Source organism: Poeciliopsis prolifica, unplaced genomic scaffold (genome assembly GCF_027474105.1).
Source record: "Poeciliopsis prolifica strain line A6 unplaced genomic scaffold, Auburn_PproV2 SCAFFOLD043, whole genome shotgun sequence".
Lineage (NCBI taxonomy): Eukaryota > Metazoa > Chordata > Actinopteri > Cyprinodontiformes > Poeciliidae > Poeciliopsis > Poeciliopsis prolifica.
The window spans coordinates 687,164-714,343 of record NW_026562418.1 but is presented as its reverse complement, the minus strand read 5'-3'; the positions used below and the strand labels follow the sequence as shown (position 1 = coordinate 714,343).

The window sequence follows — 27,180 nt, the reverse complement described above, 5'->3', positions numbered from 1 at the left end:
CTGGAGAGCTTGCGAGCGGGAAAGTCAATCCAGACGTTTTCCATCGTGCCTCCAACTTTGGAATTCAAGGACGATCGCTGGGATTCTTCTTCTGTTCCTACTGTCCGCTTATCAAAAAAAAAAAAAAAAAAAAAAAAATTTAAATGGCTCTTCAATTACACAAGACAATGAAAGAAAAGTGATTGCACTAGGCCTCAAGGGAACGTCTTTCTCAGGTATGTGGATTATCAGAAGGAAAAAACAAAGGCATTCTGTCATCGCTGCCAAACCGAACATCTGAAGGACGCTGGAAAGCCGGCAAGAAACCGAGACAATCCTGATGAATCCAGACCGCGTCTTGCGACCTTTAGTCACGCCTCACACAGACGATGACTGATCAACAGTGGCAGCCTTGGGAGCAATCAGAGGGAGCTGCCGACGAGTTGACTGAAGGTCACTTGCTTGCTTTGAAGAACACACTCGAGATCTGCCGTCCCCTTTACTCTGAAGCCCCTGAATAAACAAGATCGGGGCCTGGAAATCTGTGGAAAGATTGGATCTTCAATGGGGGAATATACATTCCTTTATAAACTCCGATCAAAGATCTGCTTGATAGGCATAGAGAGAGGGACTCGTCATTCGCCCCGGTCTGGGCCGTCACTAAATAGGTCTGCAGGCCACTGGGATCAGACAGCGCGCAGCAAGTGACCCGTCAGACTGCGACGGGGCCGATACGTAACCGGACTGTCGCTTGGCAGAGCTCACTTCCCCCCCATCGCCCCGGTTACGCAGAGGAATTGAGAGCGGCAATCTCCAAATCAGAAATAAAACCGTACTCATCAGATTCCTCTCGCTCGCTCAGCAGCATCAGTAAATCGGTTCTTGAACAGACGCTGGCGGTCTGATGGGAGGAGCTTTTGGTTTATGAAGCGAAGAAATGCCTCAAAACCAGCGCATATCTCAAACACGTTGCTTCTGTCTGAGGTAAAACAGAAGCAACGTTCCCAGTGGGTGCTAAAGCAACACACTGGCAACTTTCCTCTCAAAGTGTGTTTACAGGTTTTGGGGGAGCGCCGAGGGACAAAGTGGAGAGAGCCTTTTATGGTTCCAGCTGGAGAGGAGAGATGTCTGAGAAATTGCTTTGTCCTGACGTCGCCAAAGTTTCCTCCGGCTGCGAGCGGAGCGCTTTTTAAGAAACTTATAAACCTCTGGATTCAGAGACTGCGATAATAAGCTTCACCCACCTTTGTAGGGTTCACTTTGAGCGTATTTGAGGAAGGGAACAAGCAACTTTATCTCAATACAGGCAACGAAAATTTGAGTTGCATAAATGAACTCCTCACCTGTCCTGGACTTTCTGTCGGTTGTATCGGAGATGGAAATCCCGGAGTTCCTCTAACAGGCCTGTAGCCAGCATCTCCTCTACACGGGCGTCCAAGCGCCGGTCCAGAGCTAAAACACAAGACGTGTTTGTCTGTCCTGACGTCTACAAATATGGCGCCTTGCAAAAGTTTTCATACCACATGTCGCCAATCTCAAAAGTCTGCGCATCTTGTTGGGACTTGATGTGTCAGAGTAAACTCTTCAAGTATGGAAATGTTTTCATTGTTAACTGAAACATGTGATGTGAAATCGGACATGTAAATTTCTTTGACCCCCTTGAGTGGAGACTTTCTAGAACCAGTTATTGTTTTAATTAGAGCTGAAACTCTACCAAGAGGTGCACCGATTGCGGGTTTCCGGCCCATCGGGGATTTTTCAAAAGCCCAACATGCTGATTCCGATTTTGGCTGATGCCGATTATTTTGTTGGAGAGCATGCAATAAAGCCAGCCAAGTTAGCAACAGTGGTTGATGATTGTTAGCTGCGCAAGTGTGTCAATCAATCCTCAGTGGATAAAACTGGATTCTCATGCAAATATTGGCAGATCCCCAATCTCTGGAAATATCGGAAATTGGGCCCAATTTGTCTGCTTGCCGATTTATCGGTGCATCTCTAACGCTAATGAAATACTTTGTATCTAAAGAACAGGATTTTTCTCTAGGAAATGGCTCAAACTCAGTCTGATTGGATGTGGAATCAATTCCTTAGTTTTGCCACAGATTCTCAAATAGATTTAGACTTTGACCAGACCACTCTAACATACTAATTTGTGGTTTCTTTGTGGTTCTGATCCTGCTAGTATCTGGTGACAGATTTTCTTCCAGGTCGGCCCTGAATTTAGCTCCATCTACCTCAGCATGATGCTGCCGACCTCATATTTCCAACAGGTGTTAGCATGTTCAGGCTAATGTAGCGTTAGTTTGCATAGCATTTCACACACAGGCCAAAACGTTCAACTTCATACTGCCGTTTTCTATACTTCTTATAGCTCTGACTCAACGATGGCTTTCTTCTCGTCACTCACAGGAAAGGGCGGGGGGGTGGAAGAAAATGCACGCCACACTTTTAAGATTTTTATTCAGTATTAAAAAATATTTATCATTTTTCTTCTATAAAATTTGAGCATGCTAAAAATGTAAGTAAATGATGTACAAGAAGATGATGTCTGCCATCCTCACCCTCCATGTCTGCGTGCAGCCAGAAGATGCAGGGGTCAGGGAACCTCAGGGGCCCTCCGAGGCCATCGCCGCCCTGCCTCTGCTCCTCCAGCCAGCGGCTGTGAGGAACACCCGTGTCGTTGTGAATCTGAAGACTTCTGCAAACAAAAAGCGGGGAAAGAGGGTAAGCTCTCTCTCCGTCAAGCCAGATTCCTTTTTCTCGCCTCCAAAGTCTCTCCGGGTAAAACCGAGATTAGCCGAGTAAACCGCCCACTCATCCACTAAATCCGCTGCAAATTAAAACCTTCAGCTCCCTTTTCTGAGACACTAATTAATCACGCGGGTTAAGTTGTTGTGAACACTGACAACGACGACGACTGCTGGGTAACGCTCCCCAAGGACACGTGAAGAGATAAATAACAAGATCCCGCAAAGAAACGGCTTTGAATGCAAAGCGCATCTTTTTTAGTCACACCCGGCTGGACACCGAGGCCAGGAGGAAAAGATGACGCCTGTCAGCTCCAGTCTGAATAAAGAACAGGGTAACCTAACCTGCTCCCATAAAACACAGCAGATCCTGCTGCTACCCATCAAGCTGCGCTCACGAGAGGAAACCGGCGTGCAGCTGTCAGGCCGAGAGGGCCCAATCTCTTCAGGCTGAACCCAGAGAAAAAAGAAAAAAAAACCTAGTGGGAAGCAGAGCTGCTCCAAGGAACAAATGGTATAATTCAAGCTATGAACCGCAAGATATGAAAACACAAGGAGCAGCCTGGTGTGAAGCAAAGGGAAGATTATGTCATTTCTGCAGCTTTTTCTGTTTTGTTTCATCAAAACTGGTCTCAGTTGGATCTCAGTGGGGGAACCTGTATAAATAAATGTTAAATTTAAAAAAAAACTATTTTTGTTTTCAAATGGTGAAAACAAAAATACATGGAATATTCTAAAATACATTTTAAAAATTACAACAAAAAAAAACAGAAAAAAAACCCCCATTATTTTTGTTAATCCTAACTAGCTTAAAACAGGACTTGCTAAGTCTGATAAATGTGTGACAGGCAGCAATAAAACTGTTACTCCTCATTATATTGTGTGAGTTTAAATATCTGGTTTCAGCTGACCTTCATATTGGGCCCTTCAAACAAAAATAGACTGTTACTGATTAAAACTTATTGACTTTCTCACCATATTTACCAATTTCCAGAGTAAAACCCCTTATTGATGAAACCAGTTTTATCTCTTTCTCTGGTGGGAACGTTGTGAATGAAGTTCAGGGAACACGCGGTACGTTGGAGGCCTAATTTTATCAACTGCAAATATGAATCTGCAGCATTCGGCGATTCAGAAAAACAGCTCTAACTGCTGTGCTGTTTTACCTCAAAACGTGTGTCGCCTCAGAACATCCCAGGAAACTGCAAGATATTACTCACAAACGCGAGTTTAATTAACTCCTTTTATTCTGTAGCTGGATTGTTTCTAACTGCTTTGTTTTTCTTCTAGCAAGTATTTGATTCCTGTTATTTCCCCATTGCGCCGACGGCTTTCAGCGGCAACAACTTCACGCGTCACAATGAACAAAAAGAAGTAGCTTCCAGATGTAATAAAGCAATCTGTCAGGTGAGCTTTTGCTATAAATTGTGGATTATGAGTTTGGGGCCGAGTCCACGGCCCACCAAGTCGAAACAGGATATTGTTTAACTCCATCGTAATGGAAAATAGTCTCTGAATAAACAAGGAGCTCTTCAACGAGATTTACCTCTGACTAAAACTGAGGCAAAGATTCATGCTAGCAGAAACGCTATTACATTTTAGGTTACGAAGACTGGAACCTGCTTCTTTCACACTGCAGATTAAGTTTGTTTTTACTCGTGCAATGCTAAAAGTGTCTGTTCCTGTGACTAAACTAACAAATACAAAAAAAAGTGTTTTAGAAAGTGGTCAAAAACAGAACCAGCAGGTCAGACCTCAAAGACAATCACAAACTGACCAGAAAAAAAAAAAATTATGGTCCATTTTTCTTGTTCCTCCAATATTTTCATGAAATATGGAGAAAAACAATCATAAGACTGTTTAGTCGTCTCACACGATTTAGTCTGATCGTACGTTATCTGTTTAAGCTTTGCATCACATCCCATTTATTTTTGCTCCGGTCCGACTTTGGGCTGCCGTGACTCCTGTATTCAACGGAAAACGACTCCAAATCAAACCAGAACCAACCGGAAGCGACAACAATGTGGCCGCACAGTGTAAATGAAAGCGAACGTTTAAGCCGTGACGCATGGCGACATTACCAGCTGCGTCACCTGGCTATCTTGCGCTTGTCATTCGGGTGCAGCATGGCGGCCATTTTGGGGTCCACCTCAGCCAGCCTTTCATGCAACTCCTCTCCTCCCAGCTTCTCCAGCTCCATCTTCTTGCTTTGGCCTCCGTCTGCTCCGTCATGCAGTTCATCCTCCTGCTGTGAGGCATGTTCGCGTCACATGTCTTCAATTATTCAAGGCTTTTTAGCTGAGATTTAACTAAATGTACAAAAAACCCACAATGTATCATTAGTGTACTAATAAAAAAAAAAAGAAAAAGATGATTCCAAACAAGCTAACTAGACAGCACCAAATCTAAACCCTTGACTTAATATAAAGAGAAGTAAGGAGGATGATAAGTATTGCATAAACTCGCTCACCCCCGTGTCCAGCAGGACCTTCCACAGCAGAGACTCGATGTAATAGTTTGTTCCTCCTACAACGATGGGCAGCTTGTTTCTGCTGTGCATGTCACCGACGTTGGAGCACGTTAAGGAGGACGTCGTTGCGTTTTGTCTTAAACAAATAAAAATAAAATTCCACCCTTTGTATAAGTTTTAGTTATTGAAGTAACTTAAAGGGAGTGTTGGCAACCTACTGGGTAAAACTACCCACTAGCTTACGGGTGCAACAATTAATTTCCTCATATTCATGCAGTTGGCTGATGCTTATGTAAGAAACCAATTTGATCTTTTGCTACAAATCAGCCTCTGCCCCGTTATCCTACCCTACCCTGCACACTAGGCCACAACTGAATGCGAGCGGTTAACGCTAATAAATTGGTATCGGCCAAAATCGGACTTGTTAGAAAATTTTTTTCAAACATCCATGACTGGCTAGCAAAGAGTCGGTGCGTCCCTATTAAAGATGTAGGAGAGAGATAATGGATGCTTGCGTTTTACTATCATCTCATGATTCCTCACTTTGAATCCTCACTTCAACTCCAACGAATGAGCAACAGCGAAAACAGGGAGACTGGAGGACGTGAGCTCTTTGGCGACGCAGACAGAAGTGCCACACCTTATTTCCTCTGTCGCATCTTCTTTCATCCTGAGCCTCCTCCCCCGCCGCCTCTTACTGTGGGCTAATCAAATAACCCCTCAAACCAGATAAGAGCCCATCAGGCGTCATCACTCGCATTTTGTCCACTTACAGGCCTGCCTCTCTGCACTCGTGGAAGAGCGGAGGAAGGTTATTGACAAGCAGCAGCAACAAAAATCAAGAGGATGGGAAGCCACGGGGGGGAGGGGCTTATGCAAGTGGCGTGTTTTAGTGGTGTGGGGGGATGATGCGACATCAGATCCCGCGTCCTCAAACTTAAGCTCACACTGACTCCCTGTTTCTCTCCTTTTCCTCCTAATCTGTATTCAGCTCTTCCTCTTCGCCACCAGCAGGTTCCTGCTGCACTGATCCTATTCTTGGAGCTCCCGCATCTCCTCAAAGTGTGTGTGTGCAGGAAAGAAAATGGGAAATGAGCGTGTGTGTGTGCAGGCGCCGATCTATTAATACCTCCCTCTTTCTCTCTCTCTCTCTCTCTCTCTAGTTATCGCCTGCTCTCTGCACATCTGTGTGATGTGGCCAGCGTCTGCGGGGCGTGACTGCCCAGAGCCGGCGCCTGTTAGCTGGCGTGTTTGTCAAGACACACCGCAGACGCACTCCGCTATAAATATCAACTCTACTGATCTCCTGCTTTGCGTTTTTCCAGGAAAACATCTGCAAGAGGCAAGAATCTGTTTACACGGTGTCAACAGAGCCAATTAGTACATCAGACCTGCCAAGTTTTCCCGCCAAATGATCTGCCGCGTGGCGGGTCGATAGCACGGCGTGAAATCAGGTGGAAGAAAACATTTGCAGAGTTCAGGATATGAGCTCCAGCGCTTTGTTCCTGAAGTCCACCACCGTGTAGGTCCGCACCAACGGGTCCACGAAGTCCAACATGTGGTGTGTGCATTGGGCGCGCTCCTCGGCAGTCACCTTATTTGTGATGATGTCCAGACCCTTGTACACCTGCGAGGGACAGAAATGAGTACCTATTAAAATATGCAGTAGTTGGTGCGACTCTCTCTTTTGCTTCTGACTCCAGTTCTGTTCCTCTTTACAGAGGACAATGTTCGGGTCGGGCACTGATCGTACTGTTAATCATTTCTCGTGATAAATTTGTGCCATGATAATGTCTTGATTTATCATTGTCATCACAAATTCCAATTAATGATGTTTAAAATAAAACCTAAAATTGCCCTGTATTGTCAGGATTGTTCTTTTTACTATTTTGCTCCAATCTGAGCTTCTGTAAAGCCCACATTAGCTTTGTGCTCCCACTTACAGGTGAGTATTTGTTGTATTGTTATTTATTGTGATGAATTTTGTGGAACACTTTCGATCCATTATTGTTACGATACGTTCCTCTTAAGGATGTTTACCCTCCAAAACTGTCCGTAGTAACCAGATCGTTAGTTTTAGTATTTTCCGTAATGTTTGTTGAATTAAGGTGTATCAATAAATATTGATAAATATGATTAAATGCAGCCACTTTGTGTATTTTTGCAGGTTTAGATTTCAAAATAGTTTCATCCAACCAAGAAGTTTGTTTTCCGATAGGATTTCCGACAGGCATCCGTCGCAAAACTTGAAAATACAATCTGTTTTATTGACATTGTATCAAAAAATGTCATGCTGAAAATAACCTATACCCTCTTCAATAATCAGTTGCTGTACATCTAAATGTACCCGGCGTGTGCAGAACTTTGGGATTGCCGCCAACATCCAACAGCAGTCCACACGCTGCCTCCTGTTTCCATCGGTGAGTGAGGGAATGTGATAGCTGGGTGACAAGCAGCGCCCCGTTGGGATTTTCATTTCACACACAGTGTCTGGAGTTTGAACAGATGCAGGACACCGTCTGCTGGGACGTCCCGCGCTCACGTTCCCCTTCTCTGGCTGCTTTAAAGTTCTGGTAGGAGACGCAAACCTTGTGGACAAAAGCCTAATTTTTTGTCACTCGTCAGCACATTCAGTTTGGTGGGTAATGACATTGTTGTTGGGAAAAAAAAAACAGTACAGTTGTATGTTTTTTAATCATATTTTAAAATTATGTCACTTTTAATATAGCTTCTGTGTAGAATTTTCCAAAAGGACACTGTCTGTTGAATGAGAGCTCAAATAATTTTGTGTTAAATTATTACGTTATGATTTAGAAAGATTTTGGTGGATTTAATTAACGTTACTTCAATCCAAATACAAACAGAAACAGTTACATGCAGACCTTCAACCAGAGGTCCTGTGAGATTTAACAATTTGGAAAAGCCAGAATGTTCCTCGTTTATGTGGCGTCACGAAGCGCAGAGTAGTAGCTGTCAGCACTTTGTCCAAGCTAAAGGTGGACATTTTTCCTTTAGAGTCTCATCGAGAAACAAAACGGAAGTTATTTATGCTTCGTATAGGTTTGTCCGCTTCCAGCTGTGGACACCACAAACTAAACAGTTAGCTGCGCTAATGCTAAAGCGCTAGTCGTTAACATGAGTCCACTGTATGTCCACCACAAGATGAGTTAGCTTCCAAGTTCAGAGGTAAGTGAATGACAGGACGATACACAACAACAACAACAACAAAAAATTAAGCACTTTTGACATACCACAACTGGCTAACGCTAAACTCATCGCCATTAAACTTCACTCAGTTTGGTTTCAACCTGAAGCTCAATCGCTCAGCATGTAACGCGTCGATGGAGTCATGTTGGAGATTTGTTACAATTCCTCCACGTTTCTATAAGGATAGACCATGTACGTTAGCTCTGAATGCTCTATAGAAGGTCAGCAATACGACACACTCCAGGAAACAGACATGGGTGAACCAGTGAGGGTTATTGATCACATCCTTGGAGAGGGGCGTAAAAAGGGGCAAGGAGGCTCATAATGTACTCCACCAAATGTTTCTCAGCTCTGCAGCATGCCAAAAAGAAAGGAGCAGGGGAGGGCGAAGGAACCCAGAGTGATAAATTATGCACGGCCTCTCTGCATGACAAAACCACGAGCCGATGAATGGATGATCTATGGCTGAATGATACTGTATGGAGACCCACAAGGCTTAAACAGCACACTGCATTTGAAATCTGGGGATCTGTGTATTTCGAAGAAAAATAGAGACTTTTTTATTTTAACAACACACGTTTTTCAATGAATATACATTTAAAAAACTGAATTTCATATCCGGAGAAACATTTACGTGAACAGAGTTAAGAGCCAATTCAGTTTTTAACCATCAAAATGATGATTGCGTCAACTTCTTCCCCTACGACATTATTTAAATAGAAATGGAAAATTTTACTTGTCCTATAAAAAACATTTTACAATTTGTATTAGTAGCTCATATTCTCTAAAACCAGCACCAAATAGAAAAGCCACTTTGGACAAATACACTCCACATTTAAAAAAAACAAAAACAAATAAACATTTTTCAACAAAACAATCAGTAGTGCAAGAATGAAAGCAAGAAAAAAAAAAAAAGATTACAAGAAAGTACAAAAAAACAAGAAAGAAGGAAAGTGAGGACAAAAGAAGGCAGGAAAGGAAGAAAAGAAACTGAAATAAAGTGGCTTTATATCAGTAAAGCCACTTTCTCTGTTCTTAATGGCTTTAATGTACATCAAATAGAGGCAGAAAGATCCGCTCATTAATTCCTCGAAGATGAAGAAGACGAGTGAAAACGCAGGTGATGTAATTTCAACGTGCAAAGAGAGTCACTCAACTGGAAAATGTGGAGAAGTGGGAAATGAAAAGAAGAAGAAGAAAAAAAAAAGCTCTGAGCGAGGGCAGCAAATGAGAGAAAATGAGAGAGAAATTAAGACTTCAAGTCGAGGCGGTGGAAAACGAGCTACAAATTGCTGCGACGTTGGAGCTCGGAGTCATAAAGAAATCAAAGACGAGAGCCGCCAAAGCTAATGGTGTTTACGCGTCGTCTGGAGGAGACGAAAAGGAAATGCCTTCACAAATCCATAAATTAAGACAAGCGCATAACTTCTTCGCGGCCTGCTAAGTAAATACGTGAAATGATGCTCATCATTTTCCCCTGGCCGTCGGCTGAGCCGGAGCGACGACACAGAATACGGTTATCAACAGACGGACAGGAAAAGAATCGATAATCACTTGCATCTAGCGGCTCATACTTTACACCGTCCGACGATTTAAAACAAGAAAAAATAAATCCATAAAGCGGTTTTGGAATAATCTGCAAAAGATGCCGGCAAGCGTTTTTTCCTTTTAGAGAACAGAACAATTTAGCTCAAGCTCTCAAACTATTGACATGAAAAGCCACTTTTTTGTCTTTTTTAAAACATTTTGTCATGTGGAGGCCTCAGAGGAGTTTCTTTAAAAAAGAAGAAAACAAAGACAACAGTGCAAATAAGTCAGAGGAGAAAAAAAAAACATCAAAACAAGCTGTGAACATCTCGTAAGAACATTTTGTCATGATAGGTTTTTCTGGACGACAAATCGTTCCAGAGGTCATTGCGATAAATGTTACCTTGAAACAATTTTTGATTATATCAGTAATATAATGCTAATGGAATAATAATGCAAACACACTGACAAAAACTTAAAAGATGGAAATGGAAAACATTTTAAACATCCAAGATAAATGAACCAAACATTTGAATGGGAGGGCAGTCGTTGTGTCATTGTTCCCGTTGTGTTTTTGGGTTAAAAAAAAACGTTAAAAGTTGACAGGAAATTTCTCACAGTCCAGCGGACTGGCCAACCTTACCAATTATCAATATCTCTTGATAATTATGTGTTATTGAAAGATCGAGGATTAATACCTGAACACCAAGTATAAAAGAGTTAAAAATACAAACATTTTATAAAGACTTAAATACATAAGCAATGCTAAGCCTGGAGGGAGCACAAGTAAAGCCTGGTGGCCCGCCAGTCTTATAGTACATTGGGGTGGAAACCCTCACATTCATAGGCTAGCATGACCGAGTCATTTGATTTGTGGTTGAAGTGGGACAAAATGTGACTGAGTTCAAAGGCTCTGAATGCTTTTCCGAGGCGCTGCACTGGGAAGCTACGTCAAGGCAGCGAAGGAATGAAACAACCCGTGACTCTTTGGAAGAAGCAGAAAAGAGAATCCCTCAGGAAATGTTTCGGAGTCTGAACTCATCACCTTAAATGTCTCTGATTCCTAATCTCATAAAAACCTAGAAAATTGGGGAGGGAGAGAGCGGGGGATTCAGGTGTGTCGGTTCCCCTCCTCCTACCGTCTTACTGTGAAATGAATGTGAATGGATGTGACCGAGTGGCTTAACGGGAGCGTGTGTGTGTATGTGTGTGTGAGACAATGAGCTCAGTGTTTGAGCCTGCAGTCCAGCGGACTGACCAACCTTACGCTCTGCACGAGACAGCTGTTCCTCTGCCACATAAACGCGGAAGGCAGAATAGAGCAAGAGAGAAACAGAATAGAGGGAGGATAAATGAAAGGGGTGCAGAGAACAAGCGCTCATTCAGGAAAAAGACAAGAAACGGACTGAAGCCAAAGGGGGAAATGTTACTAATGAAATGGATACATTTTAACCAAGAATTATTTAGGGAGCTTAGTTGTTATTATGGTTTGTGTGCATACAGAGCTACTAATAATATTATCACCTTTGCAGACTCTGCATTTTATGGCCCAGTCAACAAGTAGCCAGGTCTTTTTAAAACAATGTAATAGAGATATTAGTTTCTATAACATAATCTCGTCCACACCTGATCGGTTTAAGAAAAGTGTTCATCCCGCTGAATCACACCGCTTTGTGTTGTTTTAAACATGCCAAACCCATAGGGGGCACTGTAGGGCAAAGCTAAAACCTACATCAGCCAATCACAATCCTTCAAACAACTTCCTTGGATTATACATGTTTACATCCATGTTTGGATTTAAACATGGCGCTAAGAGAGGCATTGTGTGGACACAGAGAGGTTGAGCTACTTTTAAATGCAGTGTTAGAATATAAAAGCATGTGGATGTTGAACGGCATCGTTTCCGACTAATTGGTTGAAACCAACCAATCGTTGACCTCCAAGCGTTCTTTCTCCTTCACAACTCAACATGTTGGAACAGCCGGGTTCTTAAAAAAAATAAAAAACAAGTAAAAACTGGATGAACAAACATAAAAATCAGCACGTCTCTAAAAGCAGCCATCTTTCCTCCACTAAACAATAGCAATGGCCTCATGTGATTTTGGATTTTTGTTGAAGACTGTTGTGCCTTTAACATACGTTACTTTCACACAATATTGCCCCCACTGCCCATGAGATTTAGTTTTTCAGACAGGTAAGATGGTACTTTAGATATGGGCATCAAACATAGTTTTAGTCCCATAGAAAATTTGGTGTGAAGTGACCAAAAATGGCAAAAGTAGAAAATGACGAATTGAACAAAACACACGCCCCTGGTTCATTCATCAATAGCTTAGACGAACAATAAGTTAGAGATGAAGAAGCCTCCATCCTCACTGCTTTGATTCAAATGGTCATTCTGACTCGGTGTGTACAGATTGCGGATGGTGGAATGGCTTCCCGCTTTGACCCCAGGCAGTTTGTTTTTATTCTTCTGTCTGAATCTCTTCCTGAGTTACACTTGCAGATAAATCAACATCTTCCTCTTTTTCTCTCTTCATGCAGTTCCTATTTTTCCCTTCAAGGCACCATCCTTCATCAATTTATCTCTCCATCTTCCTCTTGCTCTGTCTCTCTGTGGGGAATGGCCCAGTGATGCCAGACTAATAAATCATTCATGCCGTATACCCATCACCCTCCTCTCTTCCTTCGTGTCTTCCTCCTCCTCCCTCACCCTGCCATCCTCCTTTTCCGCCTTACAGAACCAACCAGAATCGCCACGCCCCGCAGACGGTAATTCACACTCAGACCCGCGAACACGCTGATCACGTTGGGTTCGTCAGCTGGACCGGCTTGGAGGACATAAAGCGGCGCGTCGTATGCGCTGAATGTGGGAGGCAGCATCGCCTCAGATGCGATGCAAACAGACACGTCAGAGCCCAGACAGGTCACAGCCACAGTAGACAGCCAGAGATACGGCGACGTGGGGAGAGAGAGAAATGAACACGCACAAGGAGAAGGAGCAGAGGAGGAAGGGACGCCTGTGGGGCAAATCAGAGGGATGTGTGACACATAGCTGCAGTCATGCAATGGCTTTCACACAAGGATAAGCCAATGGTTTTGGCAGAACGGCGAAATCACCTCATGCTCCGAAACTATGACGGAAAGCTGACCCTATGTCGCGGCGTCCGCCGTGTAGGAGCCTCGTTTACTGGACTTTTATGGGACTGTAAGTGCCAAGACGAGACTTGACAGCTGCCCTGCTGCTCGGCAGAAAACGAATAAGTCTGACCAGTCCGCGTCTCCCTCTCACCGCTCATGTCATCCTGAAGAGCAAACGGGTGGCACCTTCATTCAGACGGGCATAAAGCGAAAGGTCAACGGCCACCAACACCTCCAAGCAGAACGCAAACCAAAGTAACGATGCATGCATGTGCATGACCTGCAAAAATCGCCCTCCGCCTCCAAGGACATCTAATGGCCCTTCATTATGACCCCAACATCCCTCATCTCCTCCCCTCAACCCCCACCAGCCAACAGCCATCCCTCCCACCATTTGCAAAAAAGCCCCAGCTTCCTTTTCACTCCCTGCAGTGCAACAATCTATCTGCCGGAGACAATAGCCGGGTTTCCATTCACTTGCAAAGCAAATCTGAAGCAATGTTCAGAAGGAGAAAAAGAAAAGAAGAAAAAAACAAAGAAGGAAATGCAAATTCTACTTGTGCGTTAACTGGTTTCAAGCAAATAACATAAACCAGCGCAGCCGCAAGGAGGTGGTAAAAGCTCCACTGGTCGCGGTTGTAACACATTAAAGGGAAACAAAGCTAGAGGAGGAATAAAAATTCCCTCACTGCTGCAGCGGAGATCTTCTAAAAAAATCGCTTTCATCTCTGGAGACATTCGGTCTGTCCCTCTAGTTTATTGGGTTCCAGCTCAGAACGCCGAGTCCCACCTTATCCGGACTGGATACAATTTGAAAACGTTGTTTCCACCACTCTAACCCACACTGTTTTTTTTTTTTTTTTTTTTTGTGTGTTGTTCTTTCTTTTTTTTTTTAAACAAATACAGCCTTTTTAATAATTGCTTACTTGCAGAGGGTTTCTATGGCTTCATGCTGAGAAACGCCAAACTTATACAGGCTTCTCTCACTCCTAAACATTGTTGTAGAGAGGGAAAAGTATTAAAGTACCTCTGTATTAGTAATTTCAGACTGCCAGGGAAGAAACTGTTTTCCATTAAATTTTAATCACCATTCGAAGAACCTAGTGGAATCAATATGACGTCCTTAGCGCTTCCCTCTCTGACAAAAACATGAAGGACAGACTTGATGGATACCACTTGTGGCAGATTTAGTTTGACATTGAATTATTCGGACAGCAGAACAGAGGACCAAATAGAGCCATCCAGGAAAAGAACCTCCTACCAACTGTGACGCATGGAGTTGGAAATCTAATGCCCTGGGAATACTTTGCTGAAGGAGGACCTGAAACTTCTCCAACAGAGAATCCACCATGAATTCCTCCGTCCTCGAGGAAACTGGTGGACCATTTGTAAACAGGAAGGAAATGGAAGCAAGAATTTGGACGGTGCAGCACGCCAATGACAAACGAAGAAGCGGAAAATTGCTGTACGAGCAAGAGCAAACTTTCTAAATTTTGCTCACCTTTCCTCAGGCCGACTGGAAAGACGGCTTCGAGAAGTACATCCGTACAATTTGTTTGACATCCAAAGAAAAATACACTAAGACTAAATTTGGAGCATGCACGTTTCTGTGCTGGATATTACAAGCAGTTTAAATCTCTTAAAGATCTCCTGGAATGCATAGGGGAGTAAAACTGCTCCTTGTTGGTCTTAAGTCGCACATGCACGGAACGATGTGAGACTGGATGATGTGATGATGCGCCATAACGACTAAAAACATCATCACTGACTTATGGGAAACGAGGGAGCAGCTGACGGATTTCACTGCGGCAGAACCTGCAGCTCGTAAAATGATTACGAGCGCTTCAAACTGCACGGATGAAATATTTCACTCTGCGCTGCTCACATGAGTCGCTCAGCCTTCCTTCTTCGCCGTCACCCTTCATGTCAACCGCTTCTCGTTGCAAACAACACCTTGTGAAGTGCTGTCTGCAAGCGATGCTGTGACACATCAGTGTCTCGGCTCAGGACACGAGCTCTCATGAACCTGATTTCAGCAATTAAATAGTGCACACAAACACACTTCTTTATATTGGATGGAGACTTTTCCACACAGCAAATGCGCTACCTTCCTTTGGTTTTCTTTCATAGTCCAAAAATAGGAATATCAAATTAACTGGGCTCTAGAAATTAACTTAGAAGTGAGATGATGTGTGAATCATAAAGTGTGTCCCTGGATGAACTGAGATGAACCCTGGGATGAACTACCGAGACATCCATGGTATACCCCGCCTTTCTGCAAATGATGACAAGAAAAAGCCACCAATTTTGCTCCTTGAAGGTCTCTATTCGTCATATATTTCACTGGAAGCATTTAAGTTCTGAAAGGGATAAATTAGAAGGGTATTCCAGCAAACAGGACTGGACACACGGGACGCAACTTCACTCCCTCTTCACTCATTTCCTACATAATTTCCACAATGAGGCGATGATTGCTTGTCATTTTTCCAGTGAAATTTGGAGCTTGTACGCGTGGATGTACACGCGGTGTCTCGTGACGCGACACAAGAAGGTTTAAAAGTGTTACATTACCTCAGTAACTGTGATAACATGACAACGATGACACTGACAGAAGTTTTGTGTTGTGTCAGTGGCTCACGCATCCACGTCTTCAAGCTCAAATTTTTACACAACTTTCGCTGGTCGCTTGGTTGGAGGACGGTAAATGATTGTTGCCTCATCATGAAAGTCCTGTAGGAAATCAATAACTCGGGAGTGATGTTGTGTTAGAACCGCCAACCACATGTTGCCACTGCAATTTGACATAAAAGAAAATAGCAGGGACATATTTTCAGCAATGCACAGTGTGTTTTTCCTTTACCTAGACAATAAGTTGAAATCAGTTATTCCTAATCCAAAGTCTTAGTCAAAGGACCCCTACTGATCATTGGATCCCAGTTTGGGAACCTCAGACTCACGCTACTTGGCAGTGCCTCGTTCAAGAACAGTATAAACAGGACACTAGTGTGTGCGCCAGAGATAGCATGTTCATTTAATGAGTGAATAATATCCCTCCTGCATGTCCAATGAACTGTGGGTTGGGGACATGGGGTGTGAGGGGGGTGACGGTAATACAATAGGAGTGTTAGGGAGTGTGGGAACCAATTCTCCATGGGACAATAGGCACTTCCCAGTGGCCACAGTGTATCCATTCACTACCAGTTGCTGGGCCGGCGCAGCGCGGCGCTGAATGTGCACCAGCTCAGCATAATGTTGCTTTCTCCCAAACAAGACCAGACTGTTTCCTATCCCAAAGACAACACGGTCCGGCTCGAACCTACACACAGCGCCATTCTCACATAGGCCGCCTCTCCGTGTCGGCGCGTCTCTCCCGCTTTCTGACACCGACACTCACACCAACAAGAGGAGGAGCGCGACAAGGCCGCGGATTGTGAAGACTGTGGCCGCCTCGCCGTAACTAGGCCACTGTTTCTCCACCGAACGTGGAGAGATATTCTCGGCTGAGATGTTATTAGTGTAACCCAGTTTGCCCATCACCAGGTGACTGCAGGAGGAGGTACGCCCCACAGGGACACGGGCTTTCAAGGACAATGCATGCAGAGTTGAGGCGAGGGGAGGTGTGTTGTTGCTGAGGTAAGAGGAGCAGGGATGGAAGATGTGATTAGTTGAACGCTGCACTCGGGAGAAACAACCTCTGGACAGTCACAGGTGTGAAGAACCAGAGTGGCTTCAGATGGGACCCAATCTCAGGCCTTTGCTCCAACCTTTTCTTTCGTGTGCATGCACCTCGGGTCGCTGCAGCAACAGAGTATGAGAACCCCCCCCCCAAAAAAAAACAGCTCAGAGGAGCGAATAAGAGTTTATGCCCATCAGAAGTGATGACATACTTTTGGCTTCATTTATTTTCCCACACATTCCTGTTTCACTGCTACCTAATTAAACATGTTTTTCCCTAAAAAGTTGGTTTGGGTTTGGAAATTTAAGGAACCACCTGGAAAAAGACAGAGTCCATGAGAATCACAAAAAGACAAAATAAGTTCACACAGTGTATCCATTTGCCTGCTTATTGTCAGGGCTAACATGCAACATTTCAACATGCACAGTGATTTCAGATAGGCATAAATTACTTTTCCAAATCAACTGATCTCTGGCCTTTGACTGGGCCACACAAATTATTTACATTTTCACGCTCCACGTGTCTTGAGTTTATAGTGGAGTTGACGTCGAAGCATTTACTGATTTGATTGGATGCTGACACTGCAGCTCTGGACTTCCACCAGAACAATGTCGGGTTGTTGGAAGGTGAACCTTGACCTCAAATCTTTTACCTGCGAACTCTGACCCGCTTCTTTCTCCCCACAGCATGATGCTGCCATCACCACGTTTCCATCAGTCTTCCTTCACGATAGCTTTCTTTCTGCTCATTTTTCCAGAGACGGTAATGATTCTGGATTTCCAAATCATTTGAAGACTGAAGACCGTTTCTCACCCAGAGACTCGTGAATCACCGAAGCTCAAGATTTTCCGACAGAAGATGTCAAATTGTGAATGATTCAATTCGATTCAAAATGTAACCGTCGATTCTAATTTCTATTCTGCTAACATTCAACACAAGTCAGTCCAACCTTACGCGATTCAAACTGGTGCGTGTTGTTATGCGTTTAACCATTTTCGCTAAAAAAGTCCAAGATCAGTAGCAAGACGCAGCAATAATAATAAAAAAAATAAAAAATTGTCCCAATAACAATATCCAAAGTTAATATCGCTGTTATGCCCAATAATTGATATTTACTGATAACATGTTTTTCCTTCCCTTTCGAAACTGAAAAAAAAATGTAAAAATCGATGAGCATTCCCAACACCGTTCCAAAACCCAAACAACAACAACGTGGAAATAAATGTTATTAATATCCGCTCAGTTCTGATATCAATGTGTTGTTACCTGTAAATGGAAACGTTGGTAATTTGAACTCTGACCTGTCATTTTCAAAAATTACTTTCTGCCTAGTGAGAGTCTTTATATTTTTGACTTGCAATATGATCTTCTTGGTGAAAGTGTTTTTAATGATCAGCATAAGGATCAACACTTCTAGGGGGAAGTGGAGGACATGTGAGGTCATAGCGCAGACTGTCAGAAATGGGGGAGAGGAGGAACATAAACAACAAAAAACTGACCTCACATTATCACATCTCAGTCCTGTCATGTAAAGTGATGGAGGTGTTCATTTTAGGGCTTTCTGTTTACATGTACAGCGAGATCTGTGTTGTTTTGTGCAATATGCACGCTCTGACTTCTGTGTAAGTGGTATGAATACTTTTGCGAGACGCTGTATGTGACGCCACTGCTCGTCTATTTAAACTAGGGTCGCACGTTTCCAGCTGCTGCTCGATCCTGCGTCACAGAGGACATGTTTTCAACGGGGTTTGTCGTTTCGGTCCTTGATCTGATCGCCGCCGCAGACAGAAGACAATCTGACCCGTGGCAGTTTTAACCGCGGTCCGTTTATCTCCTGACGAAACGTCGTCGGGATGAGCTCCGGCTGCCGGAACGCGGCTGACGGCCGCGGCTGCGGGTCACCGTCAGCACAAAGCGAGTCCTCTCACCTGCATGGAGTCGGCGCTGATTATTTCCCCACCGAGCCGCTTTCCGATCTCGATTGCCAGCTTGGACTTCCCGGTACCGGTAGCTCCCAGGATCACGACTAACGACGGGACCGTCGCTCTGCGGAAGGCGAGCTGCACGCTCCGAGTGGAGGCCGCCATGTTGCCGCCCCCTCCTCCCCGCTGCTCCAGCTGACAGTCCTCGCGCGTGCGCAGAAGCCGCATGGTGGTTGAGGCAGCTGGGCCGCCGTTGCTATGGCGACGCCGGTGACTCGGCAGTCATTCGCGGCTGTTTCACATTTGATTATTCGGTGTCGTCATGTTTGACGTTTCAGTCGGTTAAACGGTTTGATTTGTGACATTTGTACGTTTTTTTTTTCTAGTTTGCGGTAACAGGACCTTCAACCGCCTCGAGGCGGGCGAGTTGTGGTCACGTGTTCCTTGCTGCCTTTGTTAGTTACTGTTACACTATACTAATTGAAATACTAATCTCTTATTGTCAATGTTTCTTTATATTTCCACTTTAAATATGCCTCTACTAGATATGCCTTATACAGAATTGCACTAATGTAATTGCCTTATTTGTTTGTGATTACCTTGTTTAAAAAAAAAATGTTCATGTAATATTACGGGGATGTACTGTCTTATGTATATGACCCCTGTTGGAAGTCATTATTGTATTTGTATTGTTTTGTCTTCTGTTTCTCAATAAAGATCTATTCAAAAAAAAAAAAGAGTTGTGGTCACGTGTTTGTTTACGACGCTTTACGGGGCGCATTTGCCGTGGTTTCTATGGAAACTATCGATGCTGCTGCTGCTGCAGTGACGAGGTCTGACGCTTGTCGCCATGACAAAAGATGCTTGGAGGTTGCCCTGGAGACTGCTGCAAAACAAAAGTGGAAATAGTAGCCCGTCACTGGATGTATGTCAGACACACGAATTCAAACACTTGTTTTTTTTCTTTCGGTATTGATTTATATTGATTTTTTATCAAATGCCTGATTTCATCACATGCAAAGACAGTGACAACACACAAAGGACTGTGCTCCCTGATTGGTTTGTAACTGTGCAATTCTTAACTTTTCTCTTGCTTTCTTGTTTTCATTCTTTTGCTTTTTTTTCTGCTAATTTAAACTACAAAGAATGTTGCTTTCGCATTCTCAACCATTACACCCCCAATGAGGGAAATATCCCCCTATTCCAGCTCAGAACGCAACCTTAAAAATCCAACATGGAAACCAGACAATCAGCCTGGTCATGGAACTCCATGTGAAAACATTGCTTTATTTTTATTTATCATGCAGGCTCATGAGATACTGGGACAAAACAAAAAATGTAGATTTTTTTTTTTTCCAAATCAAAGTAGAGTCTTTATTGCAACTAAGCAATGCCCCGAGTTTCTATGACTGCGACCAGGCCAAACCAAACAATCTCCAGAATGACAGTAAAGCCGGGCATTACATGGAAAACAGCAACAGTCTCTGTGTAGTCAGCAGTGTGGTGTCCCCAGGTCTTGGGAAAATGCTGGATGTCAGATTGGGTCTCAGGACGCCGGCCAGTAAAGGTCCCACTAAATGCCTGAAAGAACAACATCTTCATGCTGGAGCCTTTCTGAGGACCCAGTCACTCTCAGGCCTTACGCCCAATCCTGAGTTATTCCACTGGGGGAAGTTTCTTTTTTCCTTTTATCTGTCAATGTAGAACCGAGGGAAAACATGATCGGAAACCCTAAAGTCACAGCTTTCTCCGCACCTACCTTGTGGAGAACATTTTCGCCTGCATGGCGAAAATTAGTTCATGTTTTTCAGTGTTTTTCTAGAAAAAGATCATTAAGTATAGATTTTGATTCCTCCAAACACAAGATCACCCAAATTAATGCAACATTTGCTAAAGTGGAGCGCTGCTTCTCAGACATTTTCCTTTGCAGTCCCTTAGACAGAGTTTGTTCGACCTGAAGCCATTTTGTCTTGTTTGAAGGTTCGTCAAATGGAACTCAGTCAGAGTACGTTTGGCTTGCAGGCGATTGGACGAAGTGCATTTCGTCAGATGACCAAAAGGGCGTGAGGTCAATTGGCGAGTAATATTAATCAGTGCTTGCCAAAACACAAACTTGTAGGAAAATAGAATAGAAAACTTACCTTGTTTGACTTATACAAGGAAACATCATCCAACTATTAAGCTCAGCAATGAAAAGAAAAAACAAAACATAGTGACAAAGTGGTGTTTTATTTCGACGGGTTTTCTTCCTCCTTTAGAATTTTATTAACAAAAATAGAAGCTTTGAGTCATCTTTGAAAAAGCCAGCAAGCCCTACAGAAACTGGGATGAGTAAACTTAGCTCAGGTTTTGGTTTCACTGTACAGTCAAGGATCTATAAACAGAACATCCAACTGGATAGCTTACATACATAGAAAGGCTCCTAAAGGCATTCCACCAAATAGATAAAAAAAAAAAAAGATAAATCAGACAGCAAGATGAAATAAATACAGCTGGAACTCTTGACTTCAATTAGAAGATGGTATTTAAAAAAAAAACCAAAACAGATTTAAGCCAATATTTTAACCTAGGCTGACATTCACCTTTCGGCTGAACTTCATGGCACAACAATAAATCTCAGTAAATATTTTAATGTTTTTTTAGTATTATTTAGATGACCTGTATTGAACATTTCAGACATTCTGAAATTGCTAGGAAAAAAAAGGCTGTAACTGCAACTGATTTTGTTGTAACATGCAGCAGTAAATGGTATTAGGGAAATGAATGGAGGAGGGAGTGTTGGGTGCAGGGCAAGTCGCTCAGACTTCACCATTTCAAGCCAGTTTCGAACGAGGACTGACCAACTGCTGCTAAGGAAAATGAGAAGAGGGGAGAATATGGGGTGGGGGGAAAGGCGGCAGGTTAGTTATTAGGGAAGCCTGAAAAACTAAGATGTATTGGCAAAATTATGAATTTTGACATTCTTGACCAGGTACTAAAGAACAGGGGCTTTGACCAAAGCAATTGACAATGCCAACTTTATTGTAAGACAAGTTTTAATAGTTCTTGTTGGGGGTTACATTTAAGAAATATTGAGTAAATTCCCCCTTGCAAGATCCAACAGAAATCCCTTGAGACCCCAGGATACTAAAACGGAAACCAGCCGGGAATCGGCCGTCCAGGTAGCTCTGACATTCAGAAGCTAATGTGCAAACCACACAACAAAAAAAAAAAAATTTAAAAGTTTTTTAAAAAGACAGCAAAAAAAAAAACTCCTCTAATCCAGCATGATTAGTGAAGAGTGTTTTTACAAATTCCACCTTGCAAGATCCAACAGAAATCCCTTGAGACGTCAGGATACTAAAAAGGAAACCAGCCAGAAAACGGCTGTCCAGGTAGCTCTGTCACTCAGGAGCTGATGTGCAAACCACAAAAAATTAAAAATGGAAAAAAATTAAGAAAAAAACAGCAAAAAATAAAAAACAAATCCACCTCCTCTAATCCAGCACGATTAGTGAACAGTGTTTTCCCCACTTAATGTCGTTCTCCATCAGTTCAAGTGTCCATGTGGAGGCGACCGACGGTCGATTCGGGCCTTCAGGAGCGTTTGAACTGCGCCAACCGCTGCAGCAGCTGCAGCTGCCTGGCCTTCAGCTGCTTCCTCTCCTGAGACTTCTGTCTCTCGGTGGCCTGGAGCTGCTGCAGGTACTCCGTAGCTCGGGTCAAGATGGCCACCTTGGGGGTCTTGGCACAGTCCGCCAACTCCGGGATCTCGTCCCGTAGCAAGAGGAAGCGGGAGCGGAGGTCATTGCGCCGTTTGCGCTCCAGGAAGTTGTGCGCCCTGCGCTTGTCCGTGTCCTCGCAGTCAGAGGACAGGGGGCTCGACTGGCGGGAAGCGGGCTTGGACCGCGAGCTCCTGTGGGATGATGAGGAGGAGCTGGATGGAGACGAAGGCGACGAGAATGAGGTAGGAGAGGCCGCGCTGAGGTTGGGGGACTCTGATCTCGCCACGGCGAGGTGAGACTTTCTGCTGTCGGGGTTCAGAGGCGCGTAGACGAGCCGGGGATGGTTGTGGAGAGAATTCTGGGGAGGCTGGGTCGCAGCAGAGGAGACTTTCTGTCGGACCTTCTTCCGGGCGGGCTCGGGAGCCGCGGGGAGAGTGTCCGGGGAGGGCGCGGCGTAGTTGTGTTGCTGCTGATGGATGGAGATGTGGAAACGCTTGGTGCTGGGGTCGTGGAGGTCTGCTCGCACCGTTATGGTCACCGGTTTGCGGCTGGCGACGAGTCGACGGGGTTTACGCTGCTGCTGCTGCTGGTGGTGGTGGTGGTGCTGCTGCTGCTGGTGGTGGTGCTGCTGCTGCTGGTGGTGGTGGTGCTGCTGCTGCTGCTGCTGGTGGTGGTGGTGGTGCTGCTGCTGCTGGTGGTGCTGCTGCTGCTGCTGGTGGTGGTGCTGCTGCTGCTGCTGCTGCTGGTGGTCCACCGTCACCACGTCAATCTCCTCTTCATCCTCATCGTTTCCGTCTTCGTTATCTGAAAAGTGAATGTAATAAATGTTAAGTATTTGCATAGAGGTTTATCAAGCAAGAATACAATGAAATTGGCAGATGTAGCGGGAATCGAACTGAGTGTCCTACCACCGCCCGCCACCGCCGCCCCAAAAAGGGAAACATGAATGTGATCAGACAAAAAAGAGCAACACCAAATGAAGGCAGAAAATCCACCACATTCTCTCCAGACACCGTAATTCAGTTAATGTTTACTATAAAAGCGAAGCAAAACCCCTGGAAACTCTGACAAGCATCATGACACACACACTTCCAGAGAACAGACACACACACTCTGAGCCAGCACTCCTCTAAATCAGCCCCCTCAGTAGGAATTCCCTCGCTTCATTCATGTGTTGAGAGTGAGGACGAGGCAGGAAAGAGAGACATGGGGGGGGGGGAGAGTTTTAAGCTTGTTAAAACAAGCTGGCCAATGTTCAACTAGGCATGGCTTGAGAAAAAGTTTCCCACAATGTTTCCTCGAGTGGAAAAAAAAACAGTTAATTCTCAAGTCTAAAACTTATTCTCGTGAGAATCCAAAAAAGAAAAAAAAAAAAGTTCTGTTTTTTTTGTTTCCCCCCTCAGAGTAACCCTGTAACGGACCCCTCCCTACGTTTGCCCATCCACCTTCGCGAAGCAGATAAGATTCTGCAGAATGTGGCGGGACACACCTCCAGCTTCCTCCAGGGGAATTCCGCGGGGCGAGCCGACCTCCTGAAAGCCTAATCCTGCTCTATTCAAGGCCCCGGCTGGCTCGGATCACACACGCAGACAATTGTAGCTGCAGCCTGGCAGAGCACAGGAATGCAGCAACAGGCTCCCTTTGTGACATTCCACACACACCATTACGCGCAGTCCAGACCCCAGCACATCACATGGCAGCCTGCATACCAAACTCAGTCATATGGGCTCCAACCAAGGTTTGAATGAAGTCGGGTTGTGCTTTAGCATCTAGAGGGTTTTAAATGTTTTGATTTCAAAATGACTAGTAATTGCTGGAGGGTGTCTCAAGTTGCATGGAGTCAGCTGGTTAAATTACTTCCACACTTCTATAAGATGTTTGGAAACGTTTCTGATCAATAAAAGCCATTCATCACCCGCATTGAGGTAAAATTCTTAACAAGTCTCTAAACAGATTTTAACTAATCTACACAGTAAATACCTGAAAACTACCACTAGACAAAGTGTTATAAGATGCACAGATCAATTGGATGGAGGTCAGAATCGGCCGATTTTCCATCAGCAAGTCGAATACTCAAAATTAAAATCTGTTTTATCCCTTTACTAACTTCACCAACTCTAAGAACCTTTGTAATGTCATGACATTATAGTGACATAATGTCATAACATTATAGTGACATGACATCACAAATGTAAAAAAATAAATAAATAAATGAATTGACGACTTGCACATCGACATGTTTTTTGGGTTAAAGTTTCTTTAAATTTGATAAAAAGTCTGAGACCTATGCATTGATGAATAAAAAAAAAGACTATGTTGTATCTAATTTTGCATTAAAAAGTACAAGCTTTATCAAAAACCTATAATACAGAGTTCAGCTTTTATCATAATTTTTGGAATCAGACCTTAAAAGAGGCCAGAAATCGGTACCGGTCAGAAGCCCCATCGATGCATCTACAAATGAATAATTCTTTTAAAATTCCATTTTTTATCAAAACAAAGAGCGCTTCTGTGACGGTAACAATCATCAATGCATTACATCGTTTGAGGAGTTCATGTCACAGGTTTTGTTTTAAATTTAAACACTGTCGTATTGTCAAAGTTATCTTACTCCTAGAACGTCAAACAAATGGTTTTCTCTTTCCCCCTTTTTAGTAGCATAAAGTTAAATTAAAAGGCTCTTGCTGTAACAAGTCAGGGGGAAACGCAGCCAAACAGAAGTTGGGAAGACATTACTGCCATAAGTCAGAGTGGAGGAGCAGCGGGAAGAGGGAGCAGCTGGTCTGCTGGACTCCCGCCAGGCAGCAGATGTTTCAATGGGTGTGTCACTCTTGGCTGCAAGCATGTGTTGCATGCACCAAGGTGCAATGCAGTCAGGAGGAGCAACTACTGCTGACACACAAACTCTCACGTCTTAAGCCAAATCTCTAAAAACACTCTGGGGAAACATGAAACGCCTACTTTTATCGGTTCCACAGTGAACCGGCCACTGACCTGAGGAGTCCGTGTGCGACTCTGAGCCGGACGAAATCGGTCTCTTGCAGCCTCCGGGAAGCGGGAAGGTGAGCACGGCAGCCGGGTCCACGCAGTCCGCAGCCAGGCCACCAGCGAGCCACGTGTCGGCGAGGGCACTCTGGGTTTTCCACGGCGACAAAACGCTGCCTCCGGCGCCGAGCCGAGGACGCTCCCCTAACACTCTCTCCAGCTGCTGTCCGGCAGAGAAGCAGCTCCACATGCAGTCCTGGATGATGATGGAGGAGTCGCCGCTGCCCGCGAGCTTGTAGGGCAGCTCCTGCGCGTGCTGCTGGTTGTGCTCGTCCTCCTGCCCCAAGAACTGAGAAACCCACTCCAGCTTGTCCCCGAGAGAGGGACAGAGCAGCCCGACCTTGCCCGACCCTTCCTCGGGCAGCTCGAATTTCTTCCATATGTCCTCGCTGGGCGCCGTGGACATGAAGAAGTCCTCGTCCGGATCCCGGTCGTCGTAAAAGTAGTGCTGGTAGTGGTCCATCTCCCAGTTGTCATAACGAGGCGCGGCGGAGCTGATGCCCGGCATGAGAGGCAGACAGGCGCGGTGAGGCGAGGGGGGCTGCAGGGGGGCGTGGATCACTCCGTGGTGCTTCCGTCTGTGGAGAAACACAGGCTGAATCAGAGACACGTTTGCTTTTACAATTATAGAAAAATAATATTGAAAAAAAAAATAAATAAATAAATACCCGTTTTTGAAAAAAATTATTTTAGTCTTCATTTTTCACCACCCCAGAATGAATAAATAGTTTTATATTCATATCCCCATTAAAAACAAAATCAGTTTGAGTTTAAAAAATAAATACTGACTAAATTTAGGATTGCTTTTGTTCAACCTCCTTCTGGGGCATCACTGGGGTGAAAATGTGATTGAAAGTTATCAGACCTACAACTACAAGTTTCGCAACAGAGCCTCCATTACATAACAAGAGCTCCACCAGTTGTCACAGAGCGGCAACAAGGAGAGAGAGAGAGGGAGAGAGAGAGAGGGGGGTCAGTCGGTTCAGCACAGAATGATTAGGTTAGATTGGAATAGATTAAGCGGCTGGAGTAAAGGTGGGAGTCTCCGCTGCCCGCTGGAGGAAACCTGGAGAGAGCGGGCGCTCGTATGTAAACCAGTTTATCTGGCTCCTCCTCGGCGATATCGCTTATCAAGCCCCAAGAATGCACAGCTGCGCCTGAGAAGAGCACCCATCACTTAATCAGGCGGCGCGGAGGAAGCTGCGCGAGCCTCAAACTTTAAATCGCCGCCACAGAGACCGTCCCGTGCGCTGGTGTCGGTTGCGCGAGAAGCGCACGTGCGGACCTGAACCGGCTGAGTGAAAGAGTTTGTTTACCTGCGGTTGTGAGAGTTTGAGCTGTCCGCGTCTTCATAGGTCCGGCGCGTAAAAAGCAAAGAGTCCGAAAGCCCGCAGCGACGACAGCCGTCCTTCCCCTCCTTCGCTCCGGTCCGTCGGACTCCAGCTCTCCCCGCTGCTTCCTGGAGGATTCGGAACCGCCTCGGCGAGGCGTCGGACGGTCCGCTCGGTTCGCGCTCCCACCGCTCAAGTGGCCCGGCTGCGGTCAGTCACCTCGCAGGACCGCTGTCCCAATATGGTCCAGAGCGAAGGCGGAGAGTTGGCTGTTATACGCGGGAGGCGGGGCCGTAGTAAGCGGAGCCACGCCTGCTGTTTAAAGGCGCAGCTCACCCAAAACACAGGCTTACATGATGCTCCTTTCATAAGCAACGAGCTTTTGCAATCTTTTTGTTGTTGTTGAGGTCACAGTTTCAGTGAGGGAGGTC

At 44.7% G+C, this 27,180-nt stretch overlaps 2 protein-coding genes across 4 annotated transcripts in view; both read right to left on the bottom strand.

Annotated features, from left to right (window-relative positions):
- The window catches only part of trit1 (tRNA isopentenyltransferase 1), a 35,245-nt gene extending 15,981 nt beyond the window's left edge, over positions 1-19,264 (bottom strand). The window contains exons 1-6 of one of the 3 annotated variants that reach the window (XM_055055894.1): positions 18,676-19,264; positions 6,684-6,823; positions 5,197-5,296; positions 4,820-4,971; positions 2,541-2,677; positions 1,323-1,431 (exon numbers count right to left, since the gene is read on the bottom strand). In XM_055055894.1, the coding sequence (XP_054911869.1) occupies positions 1,323-1,431; positions 2,541-2,677; positions 4,820-4,971; positions 5,197-5,296; positions 6,684-6,823; positions 18,676-18,897 (860 nt within the window). In that variant the 5' untranslated portion in view covers positions 18,898-19,264. Of the gene's footprint in view, positions 1-1,322; positions 1,432-2,540; positions 2,678-4,819; positions 4,975-5,196; positions 5,297-6,683; positions 6,824-18,675 lie in introns of all 3 variants that reach the window. The other 2 variants (XM_055055896.1, XM_055055893.1) reach the window with 2 other exon arrangements.
- Positions 19,265-20,879: 1,615 nt separating this feature from the next.
- Positions 20,880-26,969, bottom strand: LOC129376255 (protein L-Myc-1b-like). Its single transcript, XM_055055808.1, has 3 exons — positions 26,735-26,969; positions 25,368-25,996; positions 20,880-23,177 (listed from the first exon to the last, which is right to left on the bottom strand). The coding sequence occupies exons 2-3, from the start codon at positions 25,924-25,926 to the stop codon at positions 22,246-22,248; spliced, it is 1,491 nt and encodes a 496-aa protein (XP_054911783.1). The 5' UTR covers positions 25,927-25,996; positions 26,735-26,969; the 3' UTR covers positions 20,880-22,245.
- Positions 26,970-27,180: the final 211 nt, after the last annotated feature.

Bases quoted from the DNA above. Each gene is read 5' to 3' on its own strand.
- LOC129376255 (XM_055055808.1), bottom strand. From the start codon at position 25,926: ATGCCGGGCATCAGCTCCGCCGCGCCTCGTTATGACAACTGGGAGATG. The intron at 23,178-25,367 runs GTCAGTGGCCGG...TTCACTTTTCAG, and splicing joins GTCGCACACGGACTCCTCAG to ATAACGAAGACGGAAACGAT.